The sequence below is a fragment of the Malaclemys terrapin genome, chromosome 19 (genome assembly GCF_027887155.1).
Source record: "Malaclemys terrapin pileata isolate rMalTer1 chromosome 19, rMalTer1.hap1, whole genome shotgun sequence".
Lineage (NCBI taxonomy): Eukaryota > Metazoa > Chordata > Testudines > Emydidae > Malaclemys > Malaclemys terrapin.
The window spans coordinates 6,707,202-6,734,187 of record NC_071523.1 but is presented as its reverse complement, the minus strand read 5'-3'; the positions used below and the strand labels follow the sequence as shown (position 1 = coordinate 6,734,187).

The 26,986-nt window shown below is 53.6% G+C and overlaps 1 protein-coding gene across 4 annotated transcripts in view; it reads right to left on the bottom strand.

The window, feature by feature from the left end:
* Window positions 1-770: 770 nt before the first annotated feature.
* ARHGEF10L (Rho guanine nucleotide exchange factor 10 like) overlaps window positions 771-26,986 on the bottom strand; it is a 172,299-nt gene continuing 146,083 nt past the window's right edge. For all 4 annotated transcript variants that reach the window (XM_054009100.1, XM_054009097.1, XM_054009098.1 and 1 more), the window contains 3 exons: window positions 13,778-13,952; window positions 3,797-3,919; window positions 771-1,784 (listed from right to left, as the gene is read on the bottom strand). In XM_054009100.1, coding sequence (XP_053865075.1) covers window positions 1,270-1,784; window positions 3,797-3,919; window positions 13,778-13,952 — 813 coding nt within the window. In that variant the 3' untranslated portion in view covers window positions 771-1,269. The remainder of the gene's footprint in view (window positions 1,785-3,796; window positions 3,920-13,777; window positions 13,953-26,986) is intronic.

The following is a 26,986-nucleotide window of genomic DNA, read 5'->3' as shown; positions in this document are numbered from 1 at the left end:
TCTACCGACAGTGGCCGATGCCAGGTGCCCCAGAGGGAGTGAACCTAATAGGTAATGATCAAGTGATCTCTCTCCTGCCATCTATCTCCACCCTCTAACAAACAGAGGCTAGGGACACTGGGCATGTTAAGTGTTGAGAAAAGACGACTGAGCAGAGACCTAATAACAGTCTTCAAATACATGAAGGGCTGTTATAAACAGGGCTGTGATCACTCGTTCTCCGTGTCCACTAAAGGTAGGACAAGTAGTAACGGGCTCAATCCGCAGCAGGGGAGATATAGGTTAGATATTAGGGGTATAAGCGTAGTTAAGCTCTAGAATAGGTTACCATGGAAGGCTGTGGGATCCCCATCACTGGAGGTTTTCAAGCACAGGTTGGACAAACACCTGTCAGGGATGGTCTAGGTTTTTTTGGTCGTACCTCAGCGCAGGGCCTGGACTTGGTGACTTCTCAAGGACACTTCCAGCCCCATGCTTCTAGGATTCATGTGACCTAGAATTAGGTTTCCCACATCCCAGCTGAGGGCCCGACCCCCACTATTCCAGGAGGGGGAGCCGTCTGGTTCGTCATGGAAAACGTCGAAAGCTTGCGGGGTTCGTCCCTATGCCAAAGCAGGTAACCTCTGAAACGGTGTAAGTCCTCGTGGCTGGGAAAGCCGTTTCCTGCCCAGCTCAAAACCAGGGCCCAGAGGTACATGCGCCACGTTGTCCGCCGGGCACCCCAGCTGAACTGGCCGACAAAGCTCGAGAGAACACAGTACCCGTCGGGCTGCAATGTGCGCCTCCTTTTTATTCCTGCGCCTCCAGATGCCACAATATATACAGATGGTTTTATTTATACACGTAATAATATACAGAATTAGATTTATATATTTATATATTCACACAGACACACAGACGCTCACGGATGCGCCCAAGAGCTCAGCAAACCTCCTCAGCCCGCAGGGAGGGTGCTGCTCCCGACACACCCCAGAACGATAAAAGAACCCCCCAGAAAACGAGCTGGTTTCTCAAGAAAAATCATCATAAATTTGAAAAAAGTCTTTAAAAAAAGGGGAGTGAGGAGGGGTGTTCATTTGTTTGATAAATGGAAGAGGCTGCCCCCCTCCTGAGCAGCGGGCAAGTCATTCCCTAGGTCGGCCTGGGACGGTAGCAGATACAATCCCAGCATTCCCCGGTGCAGGCCGCTCCGCATGGGGCTTGGCATGAGTCCGGAGCCAGAGTTAGCCATCCTAAGTGGTGCGTTGTGGGTAGCGGATGCTGTCGACGCTATAGCATCAAAGGGACCTGCCATATGAGAAGAGTGCTGTCCGTCTCGCTGCAGGCCGGCAGTTTGCTGCTGGGGTTGAAATTCCGATAGCCCCGCCCGCCGGAGATTATGGCCACCGAGGAGATCTCCTTGCGGTGAGCGTCCCGGACGCATGGCCTGCTCCGCACCCAGACGTCTGGGTCGTCGGCCATTTCGTAGATGGAGCCGTCCTCCTCGCTGTGCTCCAGGGCGGTCCCACCTGGTGCCGGAGGGGCCTCTTTCACCGAGAGCAGCTGCCCGGGCAGGTGGGAGGTGGAGTGGAGACGGTACTGCAAGAGGATCCCCTTCTTCCTCATCTCCCTGGCCGGGGGCTTGTCAAGGGCAGATGGCTCTGAAGACGGGCTGTCCGGCTTCTCCTCCTGGCCGCCCTCCTCCTCCTTGTCGTTCTTCAGCACGTCCGGGGCCAGGGTGCTGACGGCCACGGCCAGGAATTCCACGGGGCCACAGTGGCCGTTCAGAGAGACCATGCCTTTGCCTGGGAGAGGAGCGGGGAGGAGAGCGCGAGAGAGAGGTTTTATTAACAGTAAACGCTTCAGAAAACAAATCAAGTTCACGCCTCATAAATATTTCAAGGCTCGTCTGCCGTGTCCCGGTGGCTCCCGGCTGCCTCGATAACTAGAGCACGTTATTCTGAGATGCATAGACGGGCCCCGAGCTCTCCGCTCTTCGCCGTTAACCCTGCGCCGGCCAGGAGAGCAGGGGCCAGTGCGCTCAGCCCTCCGTGCCATGGGCCTGCTATGCAGCTCATGCAACGGCTCAGATCCTCCTCATTTCCACTGAAATCATGAAGAGGACCTGGGCCGATGTGCTGCGTGTGCCCGCTGGGTCTGGCTATGCCACACCCAGCCTTTCCCATCTGAGCCAATGGCTCCCATTCCACCCCCTTGGATTCTACCTATGGTCCCAAGTCCCCTCCCACTCGTGGCCCCTGGAGCTCCCTGACTACATGCTGAGCCCCCTGGCCCCCCGCGCTGCGACTCAAGGTTCCTATTAATGGGGGGGATGCTGGGAAGTCCCAGCGGCCAGCCCTGAAAGGGAAGCGCAGCAGCCCCCCCGCTGTGGTCGTGACGGAGACAGTTTTGAGCCAGCGACGGTAACACGTCCTCTCTCGGGGATCAGATGATGCCCGAGTGGGGCTGTTTGCTGACATTTAGTAACATCTGCTTGGGGGGTGGAGGGGCAGGGGGGAGAGATAGAGGGGAAATACAGAGCGTTTCCAGCCCGGGTACCCACAGCTCCACCAGGGCAGCCCAGTCCTGACGTGCAGCCCTTTTAATCCATCCCTGGAGTTTACCATGCCCTCTCCTTCCCCAAGTGCAGCGAGGAATGACCCTGGCTCCCAATGGCTGAGCCAGGGAGCACGGGGCTGCTGCCTGAGATAGGACCCAAGGAGTTTCATTTTGGCCTTTTGCCCCACTTGTCCCATGCTGGAAGGGGCTGGGAGGTACGACGCACATTAAGGTCTCCTCCATGAGCACCCCAGGGTGGGCCACAGGGCAACAGACCTCTGTGGTCCCATTCAGCTTGTCCGGGGCTCAGCCCAGGGAGGGACTGTGCCCCTGAACACAAAGCAACACCCCAGGATACGGTGCGCCTGAGGGCCATAAGAGGGCACAGAAATGCACTGGCGCACCCATGTGCTGGGAAGGGGGGGGGGGGGTCATGCAAACACATGGATAAATATGGGACATTCCAGAACAACCAGCGCTTAGGGCTTCCAGTCCTGAGACCCATGCACGTGTCAACGCTTCCAGCAGCACAGCGCCCTCTAGCAGCGGGTCAGGGCATCGATTTACCGCCGGCGCGGAGTGCTGCTTGAGGCCCCGGCGCCACCTACGGTGGGGCCTGGGGCTTTTCTGGGAGGCATCCCACCCCAGCACTGAGCTGCGAGATCCCGGCGTGAGCTGGCGGGTGGGGGGAAGGTGGAAACACGCTCCGGGGCGAGCGAAGCAAGCTGACAAAACAGACGTGCTAGCCCAGACCCCGCAGCACGACAGGCTGGATTTCCAGGGCTGCATTTGGTCTCGGCTGGGATCTGCGAAGGAATCCAAGGGAGAGACGTGTCCAAATGCCACGGCCATGCCATGGGACTTGGAGGGCCATGGTCCCTTCGCCTCATTTGCAAATAGAATAGAATAGACTATCAGGGTTGGAAGGGACCTCAGGAGGTATCTAGTCCAATCCCCTGCTCAAAGCAGGACCAATCCCCAAATGTCCTCCTCAAGGATTGAACACACATCCCTGGGTTTAGCAGGCCAATTCCAGTTAGCGTTTTGCTTGCCCTGCGGGACGTGCGAAGGAGCCAGCCGCAACATCTCTGCAGTCCCCCAGCGATTCTCCACCAGCCCCCCAGGTGCTGCTTAACCCTAGCTCGGCAGGAGTCCACCAGCACCAACGCCGAGTGGACAATCTCCCTCTTGGACCAGCTGAGAACCTCCTGCTCTGCCCAACTCCCAGGGGCGAGACGTACCAGAAGAGCAGACTCACCCGTGATTTTGGGGATGCCTTCCAGCCTAGGCACTGGCAGTAACACAATGATGCCCTGGTCCGTGCCAACCCACAGGAGCCCCTGGCAGATCAGCAGGCTGGTGACACGGACGTTCTTCTGGCCTGTTGGGAGAGAGTAAGGAGTGAATGTCGATCTGCCCCAGGGAGAGGCTGCGGGCACTCCGATAGCAGCAAACTTGAGAGGCCACGGGCTTGGGGACGAGAGCCAGCAGGATGCCAAGGGGCACTGTCTGGTGCCACAGGACTAGGGTCGACAGGAAGCCAGATTCCTACACACTGGTGAGCAGCCTTCCATCAGGCAAAAGGGGATTGGCACGAGAGGGGCTAAGGACCCGGCAGTACACGGCAGCAGCAGGGGATGCGGAAACGGAACAAGGGACGGCGGGGAAAGCAGAGCACCGCCTGCGCCCACCCAGCGCCCTGGCCCAACCATGGCTCTGCCGAACAGCTGGGGCTAGCAGACACCAGAATGCAGCGCGTGGCGAGGGCCCCGGTGCCGGGCGCTGGCAATCTCCTGGCACCGCTTTGAAGGCGCGATTCCAGAGCCATGTTTTACATTCTGAATGCATGAGTGCCTCTCCTTTGCAAGAACAGAATACCCTGTTGTTTCTAGGCACGGACAATGAGACGGATAATTCGCTGCCATGAATTAACATGTTTTTGATGTCAGTCCAGATTAGTTCTTCCCGCATGAGCAGCGCTGCGCTGTCTTTTCACTTTAGCGGCAACGTTCGGGAGAACAAGGAAAGGGGAGCGGGCGGCTCAGCGAGGATGCCTGTCTCCTCTCTCCAGTGCTGACACACCTGAGGAAGGATGGGAGTTTGGAGGGGAGGGCAGGGGAGGAGGCCCTAGCAGAAAGAGGGATAGGTGGCAGGACGAGACGCCATAGGGGAACCCAAACGGAGGAAGATTTCTCCGCCCCACCCGGGGCCCGGTCCGGCTGGTAAAAATTCACCCTATGCGATCACTGCACGGAGGGGCGAGGGGGGGGGGCTGGCTCATATCACACACGTGGGGGGGCAGGGCTCCGGCAAGTCACCCCGCAGGGCAGGACGAATGATGAGCGGGATGTTTAGTGCACAGTGCTGGGATGTACAAGCCAACCAGGGTCCCCGTGCTTGTGAGGGAGAGTCTCCTGGGGAAATACGACATGTCCCCCTTTCTCTCGGCCCAGGAGAGGGTGCCTCACAGGAATCACTCCGCTGCCCGTCTCACTACCCCCGCCTCACTCCAGGGCCTGGGGAGGAGGTTGCAGGCTGCGTCTCAGGTCTTGGGGGTGGGGGGAAGAACGGCCATACTGGATCAGACCAAAGGTCCATGTAGCCCAGTGTCCTGTCTTCTGACAGTGGCCAATGCCAGGTGCTTCAGAGGCAATGAACAGAACAGGGCAATTATCAACTGATCCATCCCGTCATCCAGTCCCCGCTTCTGGCCGTCAGAGACTTAGGAATGCCCAGATCACGGGGTTGCCGCCCTGCCCATCTTGGCTAATCGCCATCAGTGGACCGATCCTCCATGTACTTACCTAGTTCTTTTTTTTGAACCCAACTATAGTTCTGGCCTTCACAACACCCCCTGGCAACACGTTCCACAGGCTGACGGTGCGTGGTGTGAAGAAGTACTGCCGTTTGTTTGTTTGAAACCTGCTGCCTAGTCATTTCATGGAGTGACCCCTAGTTCTCATGTTATGAGAAGGGGTAAATCATACTTCCTCCACACCATTCATGACTTTACAGCCCTCTATCACAACCCCCCTTAGCTGGCTCTTTTCCAAGCTAAACAGTCCCAGACTTTTTAATCTCTTCTCAGCTGGAAGCAGTTCCAGACCCTTAATCATTTTTGTTGTCCTCCTCTATACCTTTTCCAGTTCTAATAGATCTTTTTTGAGATGGGGCGACCAGAACTGCCCGCAGTATTGAAGGGATGGGCGTAGCATGGATTTATATGGAGGCATTAGGATATTTACTGTCTTATTATCTATCCCTTTCCTCATGGTTCCTAACATTCTGTTCGCACTTGCCTGCCGCTGCACATTGAGTGGATGTTTTCAGAGAACTCTCCACAATGACTCCAAGATCTTTTTCTTGAGTGGTAACAGCTAGTTTAGACCCCAGCATTTTGTATGGATAGTTGGGATTGTGTTTTCCAATGTGCATTACTTCGCATTTATCAACACTGAATTTCTTCTGCCATGTTGTTGCCCAGTCACCCAGTTTTGTGAGATCTGTGATTCCTCGCGGTCCATTTTGGTCTTAATTATCTTGAGTAATTTTGTATCATCTGCAAACTTTTGCCACCTCACTGCTAACCGCTTTTTCCAGATCATTTGTGAATATGTTGAACAGCACCGGTCCCAGTACAGACCCCTGGGGATCTCCTCTCTCCAGCCTGAAAACGGATCTTTATTCCTACCCTTTGTTTCCTGTCTTAACCTTCCACCGATCCATGACTCGTTAAGACACTGCTTGGTTTGCTTAAGAGCCTTTGGCGAGGGACCTTGTCAGAGGCTTTCTGAAAGTCCACGTTCATGATGTCCACTGGATCCCCCTTGTCCACATGCATGGGAGGGGAGGTGGGAATGGCCCTGAAGCAGAGGGGTGCTGTTATCCCAGCTGAGCAAAACAGCTGCTTCGTATCTCAATGCCCCCCTGCTATTAGTGCGGGTGCAAGGATGCCAGCGGACACCCTGCCCTGTCCCCAGTGAGGACAGCTCCCACCAGAGAGAAGAAAATGCCGGTTGCAGGATGCGGGGTGGAGGGAGGGAGAAGGATTATGGGTGCTACCCAATGTCTTTTTCCTTCCCCCTGCCCATGCCGCTGCTACTGCTGCTCCTGGAGCCGGGAGCTAACTCTGCTAGAGCCAAGGGCACTGGCTGACTGGCAGAGGATAAGCGAGGCCACAAAGGCGTCCCGAGCCCTGGGTGGAGCCCGCCTCTTCAGACCCAAGCTGGAGCCGATGCTTTGTCCCTCGATTGTCAGTAGTTCATGTCTGTTTGCCCAGGAAGGAAGCATGGAGCAGGCAAAGGATTGTGACCCCCTAGCGGCTCCACACCAGGGGCCTTGCATGGCTGGAACGTGGAAGAGGCTTTGGGAGAAATGAATTAACCATGGCAAGTTATTACATGGGGGGGGTCGCGAGCTGCCAGCCTCCACCCCAAACCCCAATTTCCCTCCAGCATTTATAATGGTATTAAATAGATTAAAAAGTGTTTTTAATTTATAAGGGGGGGGGGTCGCACTCAGACATGCTGTTTGAAAGGGGTCACCAGGACAAAAGTTTTCAGAACCACTGATCTAGATGGACATCCCCGCCTACGTCGTCTCCAGTTGAAAAGCAGCTACCGGCTTCCTGCAACCAGGGAGCAACATGTACCTGGATTCCACCCTCGGCTCTGCCACTTGAGCTGGGCTGAGCCACACCCACTTCTTCTACACGGTCCTCTCCGGGACCCTCTCCCCTGGGTGCCAGAGAGAGGCAACCCCCCCCCCCGTCACCGTGAACAGAGGGGGCAGGAAGAGAAGCCCTCCCAGGTATAAGGAGGGGCGGGGGTGGAGCAGTGTCCAGAGGCTGGTCTAGGCCAGGGGGATTAGCACTGGCTGTAGCTAAATGAGTGCTAACCCCTCATGCAGCCAGACCCCACTGACACCTCCCACACTGGGGGTCCCCCCGGCCCGGCTACACCAGGGAAACCCCCCCCCCACCCCCGCCCCCAAGTATGCACTGGGCACAGGAGCACCAGCAGGGACCAAGGCCCCCGGCTACGTGCAGTAGCAACGGGGCTAGGGAGGAGCAGGCAGCCCCGCTGAACTGCGGGAGGACACCAGAGCAGGAGGTGGCCACCCACCATTCCCAAGCACCGCAGGAGAAGGGCAGCTGCTCCGACTCCCCCCAAGCAGCCGCCTCCTCCAGCTGCGCCTCCTGCCCTCCCCCACCCTGGCTCGGGGCTGAAGGCTCGGCCCCCAGCCTCCCCTGCCCCCTGCCTCGCGGGGACTGTTCCCAGGACACATTCGCGCCAATGGTTGTCCACCGTTCCCTGCTCCCCGCCTCCTGCTAGGCTCCCACCATGCCCAATCCATGATCGTCTCCCTCCCCACCCCTCTAGGAGCTAGTTCGCAATTAAACCGCATCACCTAATCGAACAGTAAAAAAAAAAAACAGAACGAAACAAGGAGTGGCAGCAGAAGGAGACATGAGAGCTGTGTCCCTGAGCCTCAGCATCCCCTGGCACCCTTTGTTCATCTGGTCTATTTAGACTGTAAGCTCTCTGGGGCAAAGGCAGCCAAGCGAGGCCACTATTCTGGTTAGGGGTCTGATCGTTCTTCGTCACTGTAATAGTTCTACCAGAAGAGACAGTTACCAACCTGAGCGTGGACATAGTTACAGTGATACAGCGGTGACAGTGTGGCCCAGTGGCTAAAGCACTGGACTAGGACTCAGATCTATTCCCGGCTCTGCCGCTGGCCTGGGCAACTCACTCTCCCCCCCCCCTGTGCCTCAGTTTCCCCATCTGTAAAATGGAGATAATGGTACTGACCTGGGGCTCTGAGGTCTGCTGATGAGCAGTGCTAGATGAGAGCTAGGGCTTAGTAGTAAACGGTTACATCTTATCCCCCCTTCCTGTTTGGGAATTAGCAATATCAGTATAATTGTGTCCACACTGGGGATGGACCTGCTTGAACTATACTGGTATAGTTTAAAAAGGTTCCACTTGCTCGTGCAGACAACGCCTAAGCGTCTATGCTGTACCTAGGACAACGGAGCCCCAATCTCCGGTGAGACCTCTTGGCACCACCGTTACGCCAATCCCATTAATAAGATCCTTAACTCCTCAGGGCTCTTTTGCTGGGCTCCCCCTCCCGCGCCAAGAAAGGAAAAGCAAGACATCAAAAAAGAGTAAGATTTCTAATGGCAAATAAATATTTTATCACTGCGACTTAACACTGCGGCGTTGGATTCACCGAAGCAATATATCTGCAGAGCTACAACGTGAGAAAGCCGGGGCTCTCCACGAAGACTTTATTAATGACCTGTCTGGTTAAAAAGGATGAGGGAGCTTAAGTTCAAAAATGCATTAATGCCAAAACACTCACTCTCCCAGGAAGAAAAGGAAGTGATCAATTTTTTATCATGCCCTTAAAAAAAAAAAAAAAAAAAAAAAAAAAGACACCCACTTACACAACTACTGCCTTTATTACTAATTAAACAATTACTCCTGTTCATTGCTGGAGTGAGGGGTGGGGCCACAGCTCTTCACAGCCCGCGATTACGGTTCAGACATTCCCGGAGCTGGATCAGTGCAAGACAGCAGCTTCGAGCAGTTTTACCCTCGCTGCACTAAGCGTCTGCATTAGTGCCATGGTGCCGGGGGCTGGAATCTGGGCAAACCCCCCACGTAGAAAAGGCCTTAAAAGCCAGCTTTGATTCTATTTTCGGATTTTCTATAGCTGCAGTATCTGAGCCCTAGAGGCTCAATCCACGAGAATTATTAAATCAGAAACTGCCCCTCCTTGTTAGTCTCAGCAGAGGCCAAGGGATGAATGGGGCATAAACCTCTCATCCTTCCAGGAGCTCAAGTCCTTCCAGGTCAGGATGGTTAGCGGGGGGGTGGGGGTGGAAGGGGAGGACACGACCTATCGCTATTCTGTGGATAAATACAGAACTTTGCTCTCAGGGGCGGAGAGCTCACAATAGCCTCTGTTTGGGAGTCAATCCCCCCAGACTGCATTTCTCATCCTTGCAGCCTACTAAAAGAAACCCTTTAGCACTGAAAAGCATTCGCATGACAACAGGATCTTTGTTTCCACAGAGTTCACCAGCTCCTGACTTCTCATCAGCCCATTAGACGTGGTTAGTTTTTGCAAAATCGCAATCGGTTGCCTTGAAAACAACCGACGGCACAAACATACGTTTGCAATTTGGAGAGGGGTGGGAGAAAACTGAAAGAATTGCCAGATGAGCTGGGGAGAAGCGAGAGATCCTGTTCTATGCGGACGACCCTGGTAGTAAAACGATAGCAAACGGATGAGAACGCAGAAGAGGGGATCTCTGGGTAGAACTTTCTCCGGGAGGGATCAGTAAAGGATTTTAAGATCTAGTGCCTTGTCTAGATTAGGGAAATTTTGCACACTGCTGTAGTTAACAGCACTGCGCAAACTTCTAATGTGTGTCCACTGCAGCAGTGCAAAACTGTGGCAGGCACTAACTAATGTGACAGGCCCTGGTGCAAATTCCAGTTTGCACCAGGGTAGGGGGTCTGCACTAGAGGTTTTCACCAGTGCAACTGTACCAATGTTATGACACTGGTGCAATTTTCCCGGGCAGCCAAATACTAGGACTTGGTCTGTGGCTTTTTAACAGTGCATGAGAATTGTGCGCTCACAAAAGATGCCAGTCTGACAACCAAAGAGACTCAAGTTCTGCATGTCTTGAGCAGGGACCAGACCAACTTTCCCCCCGGCTGCCCTCCCGATGTGCCTCACCCCGACATGGAGGGGACCGGCTCTCTTTCGGGATGAGGCTGGAGATCAGTGGATGACTGTGCACGACTTGACTGCTCTGCGGAGGCTGCCAAGAAGTGAGGGCGGTTCCACCGGGACCCTGACACAGCCCACAAATCATTTCCCTCTGCGCTGAACAGCCTTCCGCAGGGCAGGCGTTTGGCATCGCCAGCGTCTTCATCAATTTTAAATGCGACCGAGTGAAGTAATTAGGCCACATTGACACTGACAACAGCAGAGCGTTTAACAAAGCCGAAACAAAGGAAGCTATGCTTGTCATAACACCTCCCTCCTCCACAGACCTCAAAGCACTTGACAAAGGTGGAGAAGGACCACGAGTCCTATTTTTAAGCAGGGGAAACTGAGGCACGGGAAACGTTCCCTAAACACTCAAGGTCGCACCGTAAATAAATGGCCGAGCTGGGACATAGAACCGGAGTCTCCTGAATCGGACTGAAGCCGCATCTGCTCCGCAGAGTCACTAACACCGCAAGGAATGCAGAGTTTGTGTGCAGCAGACGGGTGGGGCTTTGCAATGGAGCCTTTCCTAGAATGCAAGGTTGGGGCCGCTGGACCAGGGAAAACCAAGGGCAGCTGAACAGTGACACCCCCCCGACCGGCGGGCACTAGCACCGCAGTTCTTCAACAGCTTCCTGCAAATCCGCAGCCTCACACCAGCTCCGAGGGGGCAGCAAATAAGTGCCATTCCCATTTTATAACAGGAGAAGCCAAGGCAGGGCGTTTGTGGCTTGGAGCAGGTCACTCAGAGGGAGACATGTCAGAGCTAGGGTCAGTACCCGTTTCCAGCCTCCTAGTTCTGTGCTTCGACCACAGGGCTACCCCCTTGTATCAGTCAGGACAGGCATTTGGGATCATCTTGCCTTCTAAGGCTAGAGGACTTGCCGAGAATCCTAACGCTGCTGTGGGCTTGGGGGATAAATGGCCCCGAGTCCCCCTCTCTGGTTAGCTGCTGACCCCGGCTCTAGGGAGAGAGCGTACAGTGAAAGGTTGTTCCCGCACAGACGTGCTGCTGGGGGGCAGGGACCAGAGACAGAACAACCCCCTCCCCGAGGAAAGGCAGACGAGGGATGGGCAGCTGCACCACACGAAGGATCGCTCCGGTCATTCTAATCTGGAGGACCAGGCCCCTTTTCAGACAGTCCCTTGCTGGGGTGCAATCCTGGCCCTAGAGAATCCACCCCACAGGCAGCTCCCTGAGTTGCTGTTTGAACGGTAAGAGGAGAGAAGGGGTAGACGAAATTTAAAGGGCCAGGCCTGTCGTTTTAACACAGTCTTCTCCTCCTCCTGCCCCCCAGTGCTTTCATAGAATATCAGGGTTGGAAGGGACCTCAGGAGGTCATCTAGTCCAACCCCCTGCTCAAAGCAGGACCAATCCCCAGACAGATTTTTGCCCCAGTTCCCTAAACGGCCCCCTCAAGGATTGAACTCACAACCCTAGGTTTAGCAGGCCAATGCTCAAACCACTGAGCTATCCCTCCCCACTTTGCAAGGGTGAGCATGGGCAACAAGGATCCATGCTCAGAAGGGGGGGATTTCTCCCCCCATCTCCTACGCCCCACTTTCCCCCTCCCCTCTCCATTCACCCTTCCCGCCCTCTGCCCTCCAGCAAAGCAGGCAATAAATACTCCGCAGGCATCCAGCAGCGGCTGGGGAGGAGGCAGAGGGGGACAACAGCCGTAGGTGTCAGTCCAGAAAGAGGCCTCATCTGTCAGGCCGCTGGTAAAGCGGGGAACAGCTTTTCGAATCACCAGCTAAGATCCCAGCCAACACGTGGCAAGAAAGATGCTTCCTCGTCGCAGCAGCATATGCAGGCATCAGACAAAGGCCGTTTCCCACCGCAGCAGTCACAGCCCATCTGGCTCCATTCGCCGGGCAATTAGCTCAAGTTCTGCAGCGTGTCCGGGCCACACAATAAACACGGCCCCTTCCCAGCACTGCTTCAGGGCCGAGGCAGGGCTCGGGATAGAGAAGCTGCCAAACGGCTTTTCCCTCTGAATGCAGGGGGTTGTTTATTTCAAGGGGTAAATGTTCCCCCATTCTCCCCAGGGAGGGTGAGTTTGGCCCATCTGCCGTGTGTGTCCTGCACGAACGGGACGCTCACAAAGAAGAGCAGGGGCGGGGGGGGGGGGGGGGGTCGCTTCTCTGCAGATCTTCACCCCCCTGCCACGACAAGCTACCGATATGCTGATCCTCATGCAAAATCTGCCTCATTTCCAGCACACGTCCTGGTGATAGCATGGGTGGGATGTGGAGGCGGAGAAGGCAAACTCCTCTCCAGCCTGCAGCTACACTGGTAAGATAACCTGGCCCCGCTGGAGGGGTTTGACTCAGGCAGCGTCTGGCCATCTGTACAAAGCAGTGTTGGTTCAAACACAGCAGCTAGCTCAACTGTAGGAGGTGTTACCGGACCCGTTAACCCCCACAGGGGCATGCGCAAGGGGAGGGGGGCAAGCAGGGGCACAGGGCCCCCCTAATCAGTGGGAGCACAGAACTCCTCTGGGGCCAGGGCAGGGACAGGGAGCTCTGGCGAGAGATGACAGCTCCACCAGCCCCGGGGTGAACCAACTCCTCTGACCACGCGGGGGGCAGTAGCGAGTTTCTCCAGCTGCGGGGGGCACAGAAAATGCCCCTCCAAAAGCAGCCAAATTTTGATTCCTGTGCACGCCCCCGGACAGGATGGAGGAGAGTTTGGAATGGGAACCGACCATGTGGAGAAAGGGAAGTGGAGAGGAGGCGTAAAGCAGAAAGGGTCTAGAGTGCAACAAACTGGTGTGTGCGCACCACTGCTCCCTAGTGGTTAGTATCAGAACTGCTGAACTGTGGGTCATAAGCCCCTACACGGCTAACAGGAGGATCAGAGTTCAGGCACAGCATAGCAACAACCGTGACGTTCCCGTGGGGCCATGGGTTCCTGGCAATAAACAAGGGAGTGAAAAGAGAATCTGAAGCCGACAGAAAAATCCAGCCAACTTGCTCAGAACAGTGCCCCCTGCTGCTCGTAGGCAGGAAGTGCTCTCTCCAGAGAGAGACGATGGATGTCTTGGGAGTGGCATGAACACCGCGGAAGCTCTACTCCCCTGATCAGGGTGGGGGAGAACACGTTCTTGGCACTAATGGTTTCAGGGCTGATTTTCTTTGCTGGTTCGCAGGGAGGAAGAACGGGTCTTTCCCCAAAGATTGGCTTTGCAGACCCCAGCAAACTCACCTCCTCCCCACGACATCTCCCCGCAGTCACGCCCACCCCGTGGCTACGACGAAGCCGGCCTGACCCCTGCAGCTGGACCCCACGGGTGCTAAAGCACCTCCCTCAACCCAGACACAAGGGGACCCCCAGCCTGCACACTGGGATGAAGAGGCTGGAGGTGGTCAAACCCACACCTCCCTGAGAACAGCTGGCTCCTGGCCCCCTAACAAACAGCCCAGCCCTCCCCCGCTCCCCTACCTGGCAGGACGAAGGTGGTCCGCGTGGCTATGTTAATCTCCTGCAGATGCTCCAGGGTCTCGGTGTGAAAGAGGCGAATGGAGGATCCCGAGGAGAAGGCCATCCAGACGCCGCTGCCCGCCTTGATCATGTGTGTCACGCTGGCTTCCTCGTCCGGGTGGGCCTCAAAGGTTTGCTGCGGGGAGAGGACGAAAGAGGAGGGTTCAGAGGGGGTGTCACCGCAGAGCACGTTATCACAGGGCAGGTGCTAAAGGGCCCGTAACGCAGGGTGCACGGAGGGAGCTCCGGCACCAAAGCCGGATGGGGCGTCTACCTCAATGGTCCCCTAGGGCAGCAGGGGCTCAGAGCGGCCATGGAAGTTGCCAGCTCCTGCCTCCTGGGGAGCACCACAAAAGTGTCACAGAGGCTGCTTTGCGCAGGCCCTATCCATGCCGGAGTCTGGCCCGGCTGGCTCTAAAGATGGTAGGTTCCTGCACCCTGCACGGTGGGAACTCCTGGAGCCAGCGAGTGGGGTCTCTTTGCTGGGTGGACAGGACTCTCCACGCCCATTCATATCGCGCAGCTGCTTTCGCCAATCCTGCCAGTTCTGCACGGTAGGACATCCCAGAATGCATTGCCCTAGGCGCTGCTGGTTCCACGCCGAGCGATCGATCCCCTACTGAGGCACTGGGACAGGGGTAGGCAACCTATGGCACGCGTGCCGAAGGCGGCACACGAGCTGATTTTCAGTGGCACTCCCACTGCCCGGGTCCTGGCCACCGGTCCGGGGGGCTCTGCATTTTAATTTAATTTTAAATGAAGCTTCTTAAACATTTTAAAAACCTTATTTACTTTACATACAACAATAGTTTAGTTATATATTATAGACTTCTAGAAAGAGACCTTCTAAAAACGTTAAAATGTATTACCGGCACGCGAAACCTTAAATCAGAGTGAATAAATGAAGACTCGGCACCCCACTTCTGAAAAGTTGCTGACCCCGGAATAGCTGGCCCCAATTTCCCACAATGCACTAGAGCAAACCCGGTTAGGCAGCATGGTAATGGAAACAACCATGGCTGCCGTAGCACAACACTGCATGCACCAACGGAACTGGGTGCAGTGCTGGAGTGGCCCACCGCAGTCACTGGGCTAGTAACTGCTTACAAAAAACACAGGCAAATGTTTGGATGTGAATGGAGCACTGGGCCACCTAGATTCTATTCCCGGCTCTGTCCCTGACCTGCTGGGTGACCTGGGGCAAGACGCTTCACCTCCCCGTACCTCAGTTTTCCCATCTGTAAAATGGGGTTAATGATCCCACGCTCCTTTGCGAAGCACTTTGAGAGCTTCTGAAGGGAAGTGCTAAATAAGAGCTCGGGATTATTATTAATTGGAGGTGGGGCGTGTCCCATATGCCTGCAAAGCAGAGGGACACAACAATAGGGGATCCCCAAATTATGGATAGGATCAATCCCCCATGGGGTAGGGGAAGGAATGTCTAGTTGCTACAGGCATGAGAGCAGAGACCAGTCAGTGTGACCAGGGGAAAGCAGGCCTAAGAGAGAAGTCCTCGGGTGCAGCAGAAGCACTTCAGAGCAATGGAATGGTCTGGGCTGGTTTCTAATTAGCCAGGACTTGATTTTAACAGCCCCCACCAATCTCAGTGCATGCAGGCAGCGCTGTTCCCTGCACTGCCCGGAAGGCGCAGGAATTAACAGCCTCTGCTCCCATCTTCCTGCGACGCGATCCTAGCAGAACCGCCCCGTGAGTGCAAGCGAAACAGTGCTCCTTCCGCCAGCGCCCCCCATGCCACGCGGCTGCCGGCCGCACACAAAACCACGACCAAGCAGCCCAGCCTGGAGACGGCCCCTGCACCCGACTCCTGGATCCAAACACTCCTGCACTTGGGGGAGGGGAACTGAAAAGCAAACCTGGGGCTCAATTTTGCAAACCTGTGTAAACGGCGCGAACCAGAATCTCCCATTCGCACACCCTGAGCTTGTCGCAGATGCTGCCTGCCTGGTTAACCAGGGAATCACATGGGCCTTTGGATGTTGCGATAGGAGCGGTTCAGAGCTCTTCCACCCCCTGCCCTGAATCCACGCCACGCGAGGCCCCATTACTTGCTAGGACTGCCTCCCACCCTGAGCAACCGGCATCCCGCTGAGGCCAGCGTCCCCAAGAACAACAGGCGAGAGACTTCCCTGTCCGTTCCCAAGACTGAGGTCTCTCCCCGCCCTGGGTGCCGGCTACTGAGCTGAGCGCTCTCCGGCTGCTGGCAGGAAAGACTGGCGCTCGGCCCTGCCCTGAGGCTCCCAGAGCGGGGAGGGATAGCTCAGTGGTTTGAGCATTGGCCTGCTAAACCCAGGGCTGTGAGTTCAATCCTTGAGGGGGCCATTTAGGGATCTGGGGCAAAAATCTGTCTGGGGATTGGTCCTGCTTTGAGCAAGGGGCTGGACTAGATACCTCCTGAGGTCCCTTCCAATCCTGATATTCTAGGATTCTACGACGCAGCTCCAACGCTTGCTAAGGGGAACTGGATAAGCGATGCGCCCGGGGGGTGGGTTTTTCACACCCCTGCGCGCCATAAGAACAGCCATATTGGGTCAGACCAAAGGTCCATCAAGCCCACCATCCTGTCCTCTGACAGTGGCCAATGGCAGGTGCCCCAAAGGGTATGAACAGACCAGGAATAATCAAGTCATCCATCCCCAGTCACTGAATCCCAGCTTCTGGCAAACAGAGGCTAGGATCACCATCCCTGCCCATCCTGGCTAATAGCCATTCACGTAGTTGTATCAACCTAATTTCCTAGTGCAGGCCAGGTCTGCGGTCATGTGGAGAGCCACTGAATGGACACGAGAATGGGACGGTCAGGAGATGGGACCTAGATCCAAAAAATGGGGTTGAGCATTTTTACACCAGTGCAGAGTGATGCGCTAGGGCGAGAGGTTTGCACCGGTGTAACTACGCCGGTGCACACACGCCCAGCGCAGGCGAGTTCTTCATTCTTCTTCCCTGCCTCTGCGCAGGCTTTCTCCAAGCACAGGGAATAGCTTGTTAGCTTGGGCTTCCTCTAGTGAGCGGCTCTGCAGCTGCAGAAATGGGCCATGGGGTCACCGAGCGAGACCCTCATCTCTTACAGCCCACTTCCCGCTGCGATCATCTCCCGCACGGGCAGCTGGTCTGTCGAGCGGCATTCAAGCCGGCTGCAACCTCCCCAGTTACCACTAAGGGAGAGAGATGGTGCCAGGAGGGAAACACCAGTAGCAAGACGGTGACGCTGCTTTAGCACCTACCATCGGACTCACCCGAGGTTCCATTCAACCGCCTGTAGGTACCCAAGTTAGTTCCACTCTGGGGCATTTCAAGCCGCGAAGGGAGCTGCTTTCTCAGCATCACCCCCGTGACCTGGATGGAAACTATGAGCGAAGATCGGCTCATATTCCCCCCTCCTCCCCACACCGGAGGCCTGAATAGCTTCGACCCAGCCCAGCTTGGGAGGCAACAGCAGCAACAATCTCAGCCCAGACCCTGGCTGTCAGAATTCAATTAAAATAAAGAGTCAGTGCAGGAAATGGATTCACATTACAATTCCAGAGAAACAAGTCTAGCTGGGACCCCTCTGGGCTCTTTTAAAAAGCTTCAGCAGAGCTTCTGAACCTTACAATGCTTTAAAAACAACTCTGCCCCCAGCTGCAGGCCTTCACAATTTATAGTTGGGAAGAACATAACTTACTGACCATCATGGTTTAAGTTACTCGCCCTCACCCCCTCCCACGGCCTGGGTCCCCCCCAACCCGCTCATTCTTCTATTACAGTAGAGAAGGGAACGCCCTTGCTCGCAAGAGGATGTTGCCTCCCGGAAGACGGGGCTGGCAGGCTGCGTGCGGGAGAAGACAAGGCGAATCGGAATCACTTCCAAGAAGATAAATATTCCAGTGAACTAGAAACAGGGCCGAGCAGTGTCACGAGCGGGCTCTAAAGCAGCGCCCGGTGGAATTAGGAACAAGAGAGAGCTGCGGCGACGAGAACAGGCTACCAGAAACAAACTCAGGGAGACCGTTTAATAGGCTCCAGTGGGACCCGGAGCTAGAGAAAGGGCAGATTCAAGAGCTCTCAAGCCCGGCATCCCAATGGTGCAGGCTGTCAGCTTGCTAGGAAGTTCAGGGGTTACCCCAATTTTCTTGCTTGGCATGAGCGACGCTCTTTTTTTTAAATGCGCCCATCCCAGCAGTGGCTGCCCAGCAGGTGACGAGGTCACTGCCTCCATTTCTAAGCTCTCTGATTTAGAACCTCTACACTGGACACTGGGGTTTTAGAATCCAGTGCCCCAAACCCGAGAGAGTCAGCCAGCAAGATTTTGCTTCTCCGAAGTCAGCAAAGATGCCCGACTCCAGCGCTTCAGATCTGCCCCATTTAGTATACCTACACTCGGAGCCGGGAGTGCGATGCCCAGCTCTCACTGAGCTAGTGTGCTAAAAACAGCATGTAGCCGCAGCTGCGCGAGCAACAGGAGAGGGTGAGTACACACCCATGAAGTGCTAGCCAGGGGCAGCTGGCCAGTCCCACAGCTCACGCTGCTGCAGCTACGCAAGCTTGCTCAGAGCCAGCACGGGCAAGCTCCCGGAAGCTGGGAATCGCCCGCCAGCTCCAAGCATAGACAAACCCCGCGTCCTTTCAGGGGGACTATCGGCAGGGACCACACTTCACCGGGGTGCAGTAGACACAAGCGGCTCACCACCAACACCCCTTCGCAGGGAAGCCACTGCCCATTCAATCAACCTCTGACAATTTCTCTGGTCAACCCCGAAGAGATCCGCTGTTCAGATTTCAGTGCTGTGCTGATGTCTTGCTGTCTAAAGGGTTTTATACTGCTGTTCATTACCCCAGCCTTTGAGTGCCTTCAGCATAAAATCCACAGCAACAGTGGATTTTATGTCCCTAGTGGATTTTACAGACTCCTAAAAACTCCATTCCCACCTAGTGTAGATCACCCATGCCCATACCCTCCCCGTACTCTGCATACAGGCACTCAGCCTCCTTTAGTCTAACCTGGCAGGAGTGCATCCCAGGGAAGGGGTGGGAATGATTTTGTCTAGAACAAACACTGACTCATTTCCAGGCCTGGTGGCAATTGATTTACACAGGGTCTTCACGACAAACAGCTTAACTCCAAGGTTAGATTTACAGCATAGCTTGCAAGATTCTGCTCTGCCGGGAACTGTGGGTTTGTCTAGGCTGTGATATTCTCCCTCCCCTCCCCCGGCACCAAGTCTCAGAGCCCGGGTCAGCTGATTACGGCTTGGGGCTAAATATAGCAGTGTAGACGTTTGTGCTGGATCCTGGGTTTTGAGCCCCCGTGAGCCTGAATGTCTCCACTGCAATTTTATAGCCCAAGGCCCAAGAGCCCGAGACAGGTGACAGGCCGGCCTCGGCTGTGCCTCAGGTCTTCTACCGCAATACAGACATTGGAGTCAGGACTCCTGGGATCTGTTCTTGGCCCTGGGCAGAGTGAGGTCTAGAGATTAGAGCGAGGACTCTTCTATACTCTTCCCGGCTTTGGAAAGGAATTTGAGTTGGTTAAAAAGACGGCCTGGAGTCAGGCCTTCTGAGTTCTTCCAGGATGTCAAAGTAGATGCTCACAATGATTTAACAAAACTAAGCTATGAATCAGAAAGGGCAAAACAATCTCAAAAGCATGCGTCTGAGCGACCATTCCAAAGGGGAATATGGCAACATGCACTGCAGAACTTTTAGTGCCGTTAGCGCGTGGCAAGCTAATATGCTGTAGGTTTATACAATGGCTGGCCGTGCAGACAAACCCTTAGACACTTAGGCGCTTACAGCTCATTGACAGTCATTGGCACTTCCATGCCTACGTACCTCAGCCACTTTTGAAAGGGAGAATTAGGTGCTTCTAAATCTTTTACCCCAAACCTACCAATCAGTTGGGATAAAGCTGCAATGTTTGCCAAAACACTTCCCATACGCAGAGCTCACCCCCAATAACTGAAAACATCAGCGTTCCAACTCACCTAAAAACACCCCAACACGGCCCCAGGCAGTGAAAATCAGGGCATGAAATAAACCTGAAGTTTAGACGCTGCCTCTTTTTTGAGTTATGGGAGGTCAAAGGATGTTAAAACGATTTTCAAAAGCCACCAGCTTTCCAGTGTCAGAACTCAACTGGCTCGTTCCCTCCATCTCAAACATCTCAGAGAAGCCGTTTTGCGCAAGTGTGGAGAACACAGGGATTTGTAACGTACAAAGGACCTTTGTTACCCCCCCAAAATTGGGGTAATGGCTGGGGATGTTGGGAAGAGCGCAACTGTGCAAGTCAGGCTTAGAAGAGAAGCATCACGATTATTTGTGTTGCAGTTAGAAGCTCCAATCAGGCCCAATCACTGCACAGATATAACAAGAAAGATGGTCCCGGTCCCAGCCCCACACACACTGCTCACGATCTAAGATATGGGCTCCACCCAGGCCAGAAGGTTTCTAGGAGAAGGTGGATTCCATGTGGAAAATGTCACCTCTTTACCCTGGAGATGGCAAAGAGTAGGGTGAAAGATTACAAGGGACTAGCTCAGGAGTTTTGCAATCAGTGATGACTTCAGACGGCGCCTGCTCAGAAAGCAGATATGCACCACTGATAAGTCCAAAGTGCACCAGTTGATAAAGACAGGCACCACCATGTTAGGATGCATGAGTCTTCATTGAATTTCCCGCGCTGGCTGTTGGGATCTCCTGACTGCCACGCCTGACCGAGACAACGCAGCCTATAACCTAGAGCCATTAGTGGCTTGGTCCTGCTCCCTATGAAGCCAACAGCAAGACAGCCAATGCTCTAAATGAGATGCTGTCCCTTTCTCGCACATCAGAGGAGCTGGAATCCACCTCCCACCTACCCCGCAAGTCAGGTGAGAGCATTTAGGTTCCACCTTCTGCCTGCCCTCAAGTAGCAGATATTTATTCTCCACCAATGGGGCCATCTGCATCCCAGATGGAATCTGGGGACTTTCCCCCTCTGCCATGCCCTGTGAAGTCCCGTGTCAGAGCCTCTGACTGAGAAGAGCTAGACAGGTGCCTCTTAATGTAGCTTCTAGAATCATAAAATATCAGGGTTGGAAGGGACCTCAGGAGGTATCTAGTCCAACCCCCTGCTCAAAGCAGGACCAATCCCCAGACAGATTTTTGCCCCAGATCCCTAAGTGGCCCCCTCAAGGATTGAACTCACAACCCTGGGTTTAGCAGGCTAATGCTCAAACCAAGGTGAATAGTTGTTCTTAAAATCCAGAGACAATGGATTGTCCCGGGAGCAACAAAGCTGTCCCAAAGCAGCTAGCAGCCAGCCTGGTCCCCAGTGGGCGTTCATTCACATCAAAACCCACCACCACAGTTCCGCACCATTAGCGGTTGCTCAAAGAGAACAGGACCAGAACACGATGGAGGCTGCAGCAGATCAGGACTCCTCTCGCAGAGCTGGGGGGGGAAGGTCCTGGGACTGGAGTAAAGGGTGCTGCCCCTCTCTCCCAATCTATGCTGGCTCAGCTGAATAGGAGGATCTTGTAAAAGACATACCCGGTGTCAGACCCAGCCACTTCCGTGAGCCTCCAAACTCCTGGTATGAGGAAGTAGGTTCCCCTGCCCTCCACCCTCAGTCTAGACGTCAGGTTCAACCACTCCTGTATGACCATCTCCAGCCCTTAGGCTGGTCTACTGAGTGGGAAGAGACCCGTTTTCAGTGCTGACCTTTTGCTGCATTACAGATTCACCTCAAAGGGACACAAACAAAGCTAGTTTGGAAAAAGGAGAAGTTACATGAAACCAGTAACTAGTGACGTATTGATCTTTGGAGATATGGGGGACAGGAGCGGCTCAGAGATGTTAATCAAGGACACGCTTGAGGCACATGCACAGAGAGATTGATTTGCTGCATGGCTCAGGCTGCCAATGCCGCGACAAGAAGTCGATTGACTGAGGGGTCAAATCAGGAGTAATCTCATTGACTCCTGCACAGTACCAAAGTGCTTCCCACACTGAAATGCAGCCAGCTCTGGGGAGGAGCAACCAATCGGCACACACCGCACGGTGTACAAAAGGGTTCTGCATCCCTGAATTATGCTGAGTAGCACTTACTCACTCCTACTGAAGTCAGCCAGGTTGCTCGCCTGAGCAAGGGGCTTCTCAGTGCACTCAGGGTTGCACAGCCTAGACCCCAAAAGCAGGAACAATGGGAAGGCATTTTCAACAAGCAAATACAAAGACGTAACAAGCAAATCCCTCACCCACACCCTCGCCACAGCCCAGGACATGTCACCAGCCAACCCAAAGACACCCTCCAAACTGCTGCTCACATCCACTCCTCTCTCAGAATCCACAGGTGAAAAAGGGGAGTCTCTCTCTCACCCCCAGCCACCCTCCATCTCCATCTATTTAGCTCAAGTTTACAGGGAGTTGAATTCAGGTCTGGCAAATACCAACTTGCTATTCATTTAAATGAGAGCTTATTTTCCATCTTCTCACTGACTTATGGATACCCTTCCGTGCTCCCACCCGCCTCCAATGCTCCATCTACTAAATTAGCTGCCATGCTGGAAAGTCACTATTCCCAAACAGACAGGCCTTGAGAATGCTGCCCACTGAATAAAGACCCATTGTAACGAAGGCAAGGCGCTTACCAAGCCCAGCCTGCAGACACGCGCTGGAGGATGCGGCTGTATTTCCCAGTTAAGTTACATCCTCTGTATACCCTGGGGGAAACTGAGTCAGGGAAGGCGGTCTAAGCATAGTGCTGGGAGTCAGCCCTCATGCATGGGTCCTCCTGCCCGCTCTGCTACTGACTCCCCATGGGACCTTGGGCAAGGCATTTTGCCATTTCGTGCCTCAGTTTCCCCACCTGTGGGAATGGGGCTAATACTTACCCGCTTTTGTAAATCTCTTTGAAAGGCCCGGCAGAGGAGTCCTACACAAAGGCCCAACCCGGTGCTCCCTCTGTGCGCCGCTGTTGGGACTCTTTTAGAAAACCCTCCAATCCTGATTTTAAAACTTGCTAGTGATGGAGAGCGCACCACAAAACTCCAAATTGTCCCAATGGTTAATTACCCTCACTGTTCATAGAACCATAGAATATCAGGGTTGGAAGGGACCTCAGGAGGTCATCTAGTCCAACCCCCTGCTCAAAGCAGGACCAACCCCCAGACAGATTTTTGCCCCAGATCCCTAAATGGCCCCCTCAAGGATTGAACTCACAACCCTGGGTTTAGCAGGCCAATGCTCAAACCCCTGAGCTAAAAATGTACACCTTATTCCCAGTCTGTTAGATCTTTCTCTGCTACATCGAAGAGCCCATTATCAGCTATTTGTTGTTATCAGATCACCCCTTACCCTTCTCTTTGTTAAACTAAATAAATTGAGCTCCTTGAGTCTCTCACTCTAAGGCATGGTTTCAATCATTCTCGTGGCTCGTCTCTGAACCCTCTCCACTGTATCCACATCCTTCCTGAATTGTGGGCCTCAGAACTGGACATAGAATACCAGCTGTGGTCGCACCAGTGCCAAATGCAGCAGTAAAATAACCTCTCTTCCTACTCAAGGTTCCCCCAGGATGTTTATGCAGGATTCAATTCATTGTGTGTGTGTGTCTGTGTCTCCGTCTCTCTGGCGGTGAGAGAGAGAAAGGACTAGAACAATGAGGTCCCATTCCTGGACTGGGGCACTAGGCAATAGCAATTTTTAACAGAAAAGTCAGGACTGGGTAACTACCCTATGTCCAGATCTCATCATCCACTCGTTTCTGCCTCAGCTTATGCAGAGGCCCCGGCAGTTTAATCACTTCCCTGGTGCTATTAGGCCCCTGAGGACAACGAACGGACAAAACAATGCACTAAAGTGCTGTTGCATCAGATCTGATGCACTCAAAGACATCCTGTAGACGAGACTAATTGTTGTTTCCTGGACAGCTAAAAATAAAAGAGGCGACTATTTGTTCATATCTGGGGCACAAAAAAGGAAAGGAAGAGCCGCAGGCCACAGGAAGTCCAGTCTGGAGTTTGGGACTGCTTTAAATTACCCTTTTAGTGCCCCATCCGGTCTGACCCTCTGGGCATCCAGCAAATACATAAAATCTGCAAGTTTTAGAGATTTTTTCAAAGCCATCTAGGGGATTTGGAAGCCAAGTGGGTGAAAATCTCAATCTTTTTAAGTACCCTCTGCTTCATTGGGGACGGGATGGTACGTAGGAACATGCTTATGACTTCTGACTAGGCGCATAAGCCCAAGCCGCAGAGTCTGGCATCCGGCTCTCAGTTTAAAGATGTCCGGAGCCGGTATTTTGATTCAGGCCAAATGGAAATTTCTAACGCAAAGTCAGGTTCTTATCTCCTGACTGATTTACACCAACGTAACTAGCCCGTCCTGGATTCCAGAGCAGTTGCTCTAATTCCTTGTCATCATTAATGGATTTAGGGCAGGGCCGGCTCCAGGCACCAGCCGAGCAAGCTTGTGCTTGGGGCGGCAGATTCTACGGGGCGGCATTCCGCCCAATCCTAGGGCGGCACGGACGCTTTTTTTTTGTTTGTTTGTTTTGTTCGCCGATCCGGCCGCCCTGTAGGGGGCGGCGGTGCGGAGGAGGGGAGCGCCCTGCTGGGAGCGGGCTGCGTGCTCCACCTGCCCCAGCCGGTGCCAGGTCTGTAGCAAGCCCGGCAGGGCAGCCCGCATCCTTCCCTCCTCGCCGACCAGAGCGGCGTGGAACCCTCCCGGCAGGCGGCGTTGTGGTCGGGGCCGCGAGCGCCCCACTGAAGCTCTGGCCGCCCCCCTTCTCTCTCTCCCCCTGCTCCCTCTCCCTCCCCCCCGCTAGCCAGGACACGTCTGCAGTGCAGGGAGTCCCCCTGCACCCTGCCTCCGGCCGCCCCGCAGGTTTTTTTTGCCGCTCCGGACATGCCACAGGTTTGTTTGGTTTTTTTTGCGCTGTGCCGTTCTGGATGCCCCGATTTTTTTTAATTTTTTTTTGCTTGGGGTGGCAAAAAAGCCAGAGCCGGCCCTGATTTAGGGTCACAACGCCCCTGTGAGAAGGGCGGGGCTATTATCCCCATTTTGCAGATGGGGGAACTAAGGCGTAGAGAGGTTAAGTGGCTTGCACAAGGTCTGCACAGAGAAGTGTGTGGCAGAGCAGAGATGGAACACCAGGGTCTTCCCAGTCCCAGGCTAGTGTCCTAATCCCTGGACGACCTTTCCTGTGCTCATCCTTACCTCCACCAGCACGCGTTAGTAGTGTGATTAAAAGCAGCCGAACAGCTGATTTATAATCCCCCTCCCCCAGTTTAACAATAAAACCCGTTCCCTGGCCAAGAGCCTATGCACCGCGTCCCAGCTCGGAGCAAAATTTTATGGTGGGAGTTATAAAATCCTGAATATTATATTGGAAATGCTGCCACAATCTTACCTACAGCAGTGCAGTATTTATGGACCTAGAAATGTCTATATAAAATAGAGGTCCTATAAATCCACATCACAGCAGGCAAGGCAGGAAAAGTCATTAGTATTGATGACACATCAGTCGTGCTAGGAAACTTCCAACCTGCCGTTGATACGAAGACGCCTTCTTGGGAACCTGGGGCCCAATCCAACCACCTTTAAGTCAATGGGAGTTTTTTTCCTGTTCAGTTTAACGGGAGCCTGGATTGAGCTTGGTATTTTGAGAAGAAAGCGGGGTTAAGGAATGGGACTCAGAACCGGATTCCAGTTCCCAGCTCTGTCACGTTTAGAGCTGGCTGGGAATTTTTCGATGGATATTTTCCTCCGCAACAAATACTGATTTGCTGAAACTGAAGCGGTTCATGAAACAGGGCCGGGTTCAAGGAATTTCCTGACCAAAAAAAAAAAAAAAAAAAAAGAGTGAGAATTCCCCCCCCCCCCTTCAAAACGGCACATTTGGACATTTTCAAAAAAAAGTGTGGTTTTCCCGTTAGTGACTTTTCATTTGGAAATTTAAGCTAATGAGACTGCGGAAAAAAGTCTAAAGAGGAAAAAAAAAGGTTGAAATCAAAAGAAAATGTTTCAATTGACCACAAAACTTGCGGGTTTGGTTTGCAAATATCTGAGATTTGGGCTTTTCGACCCAAATTGAGAAAGGAAAAGATTTCAGACTCAATATATTTGCAGGGGGAAAAACCACATCCCACCCGGCTCTAACACGTCCTTACTGAGCGACATTGGGTATGTCACGTAGGCACTTCTGAAAATATCACCTTCAGTGACTTAGGAGCTTAAGACACTTGACAATGGAAAGTCAATTGGGGCTTTTCAAAATGTTACCCTTCGTTTTGCGAGGTGTCACTTCCCCACCTGTATAACAGAGAGAATACTTCCTTTCTCTGTCTTGCCTCCTTCAACAGTCAGGGACTATCTCTTGTAATGTGTACATGTAGCACCCGGATTTTAGGGTTTCATCTGGTCACCTGCAGGTGTCAGGAAGAGATCCCCCCAATGTATTCTCTGAAGTTTTTTTAAAATCTCCTTCCTCTGCAGCACCAGGGATGGCCGTGGCTGGAGATAGGACATTGGGAGGATGGGCCAGGACTCTGAGGTGGCATCGAGAGTGCTGTGCGAGTCTTGTTTACTTTGGTCTGATTTCTGTTGTTGGGTTTTGTGTGAGGTCTGGGTGGTGGTGATGGCCTGTGATATACAGGAGGTCAGACTCTATGATCTAGTGCTCCCTTCTGGCCTTGGACGCTAGGACTGTGAACAAGGTTCAGATCTCAGCTGGGACCTCTAGGTCATGTTATAAACACAGATCCTATTACCTGGGAATGACAGCAGCAACGCTAGAACTTCCAGCTGAGGCACTATCCATACTCCAACGAGCATTTACAGCCCATGGGGTAACTGAGGGTAGAAACATTAAGGCCGGTGGCTGGATCAGATCAGAGAGTTCCCTCACGTGACTTTATGGACTTCAACTCTCAATCTTTGTCTTAGCTTTTTCTTTTTTTTTAATTTAGGTTTTTAAATTTGACATTTTGCATGAAAAGAAACCAGCTTATTAGAATAACGAACTACTATGGATTTTCCCCTCATTCGTTCCATTCAATTTGTTTCTTCTTCTGTCCAATTATGGGAATCAACGTAGCATCGCCTCTCGTCTCCCCTGCGAGAGAACCTGCTGCATTTTCGAATGCCTCCATTGCCTGGAACATGTGTTCTTATTAAACCGAGATTTAAATA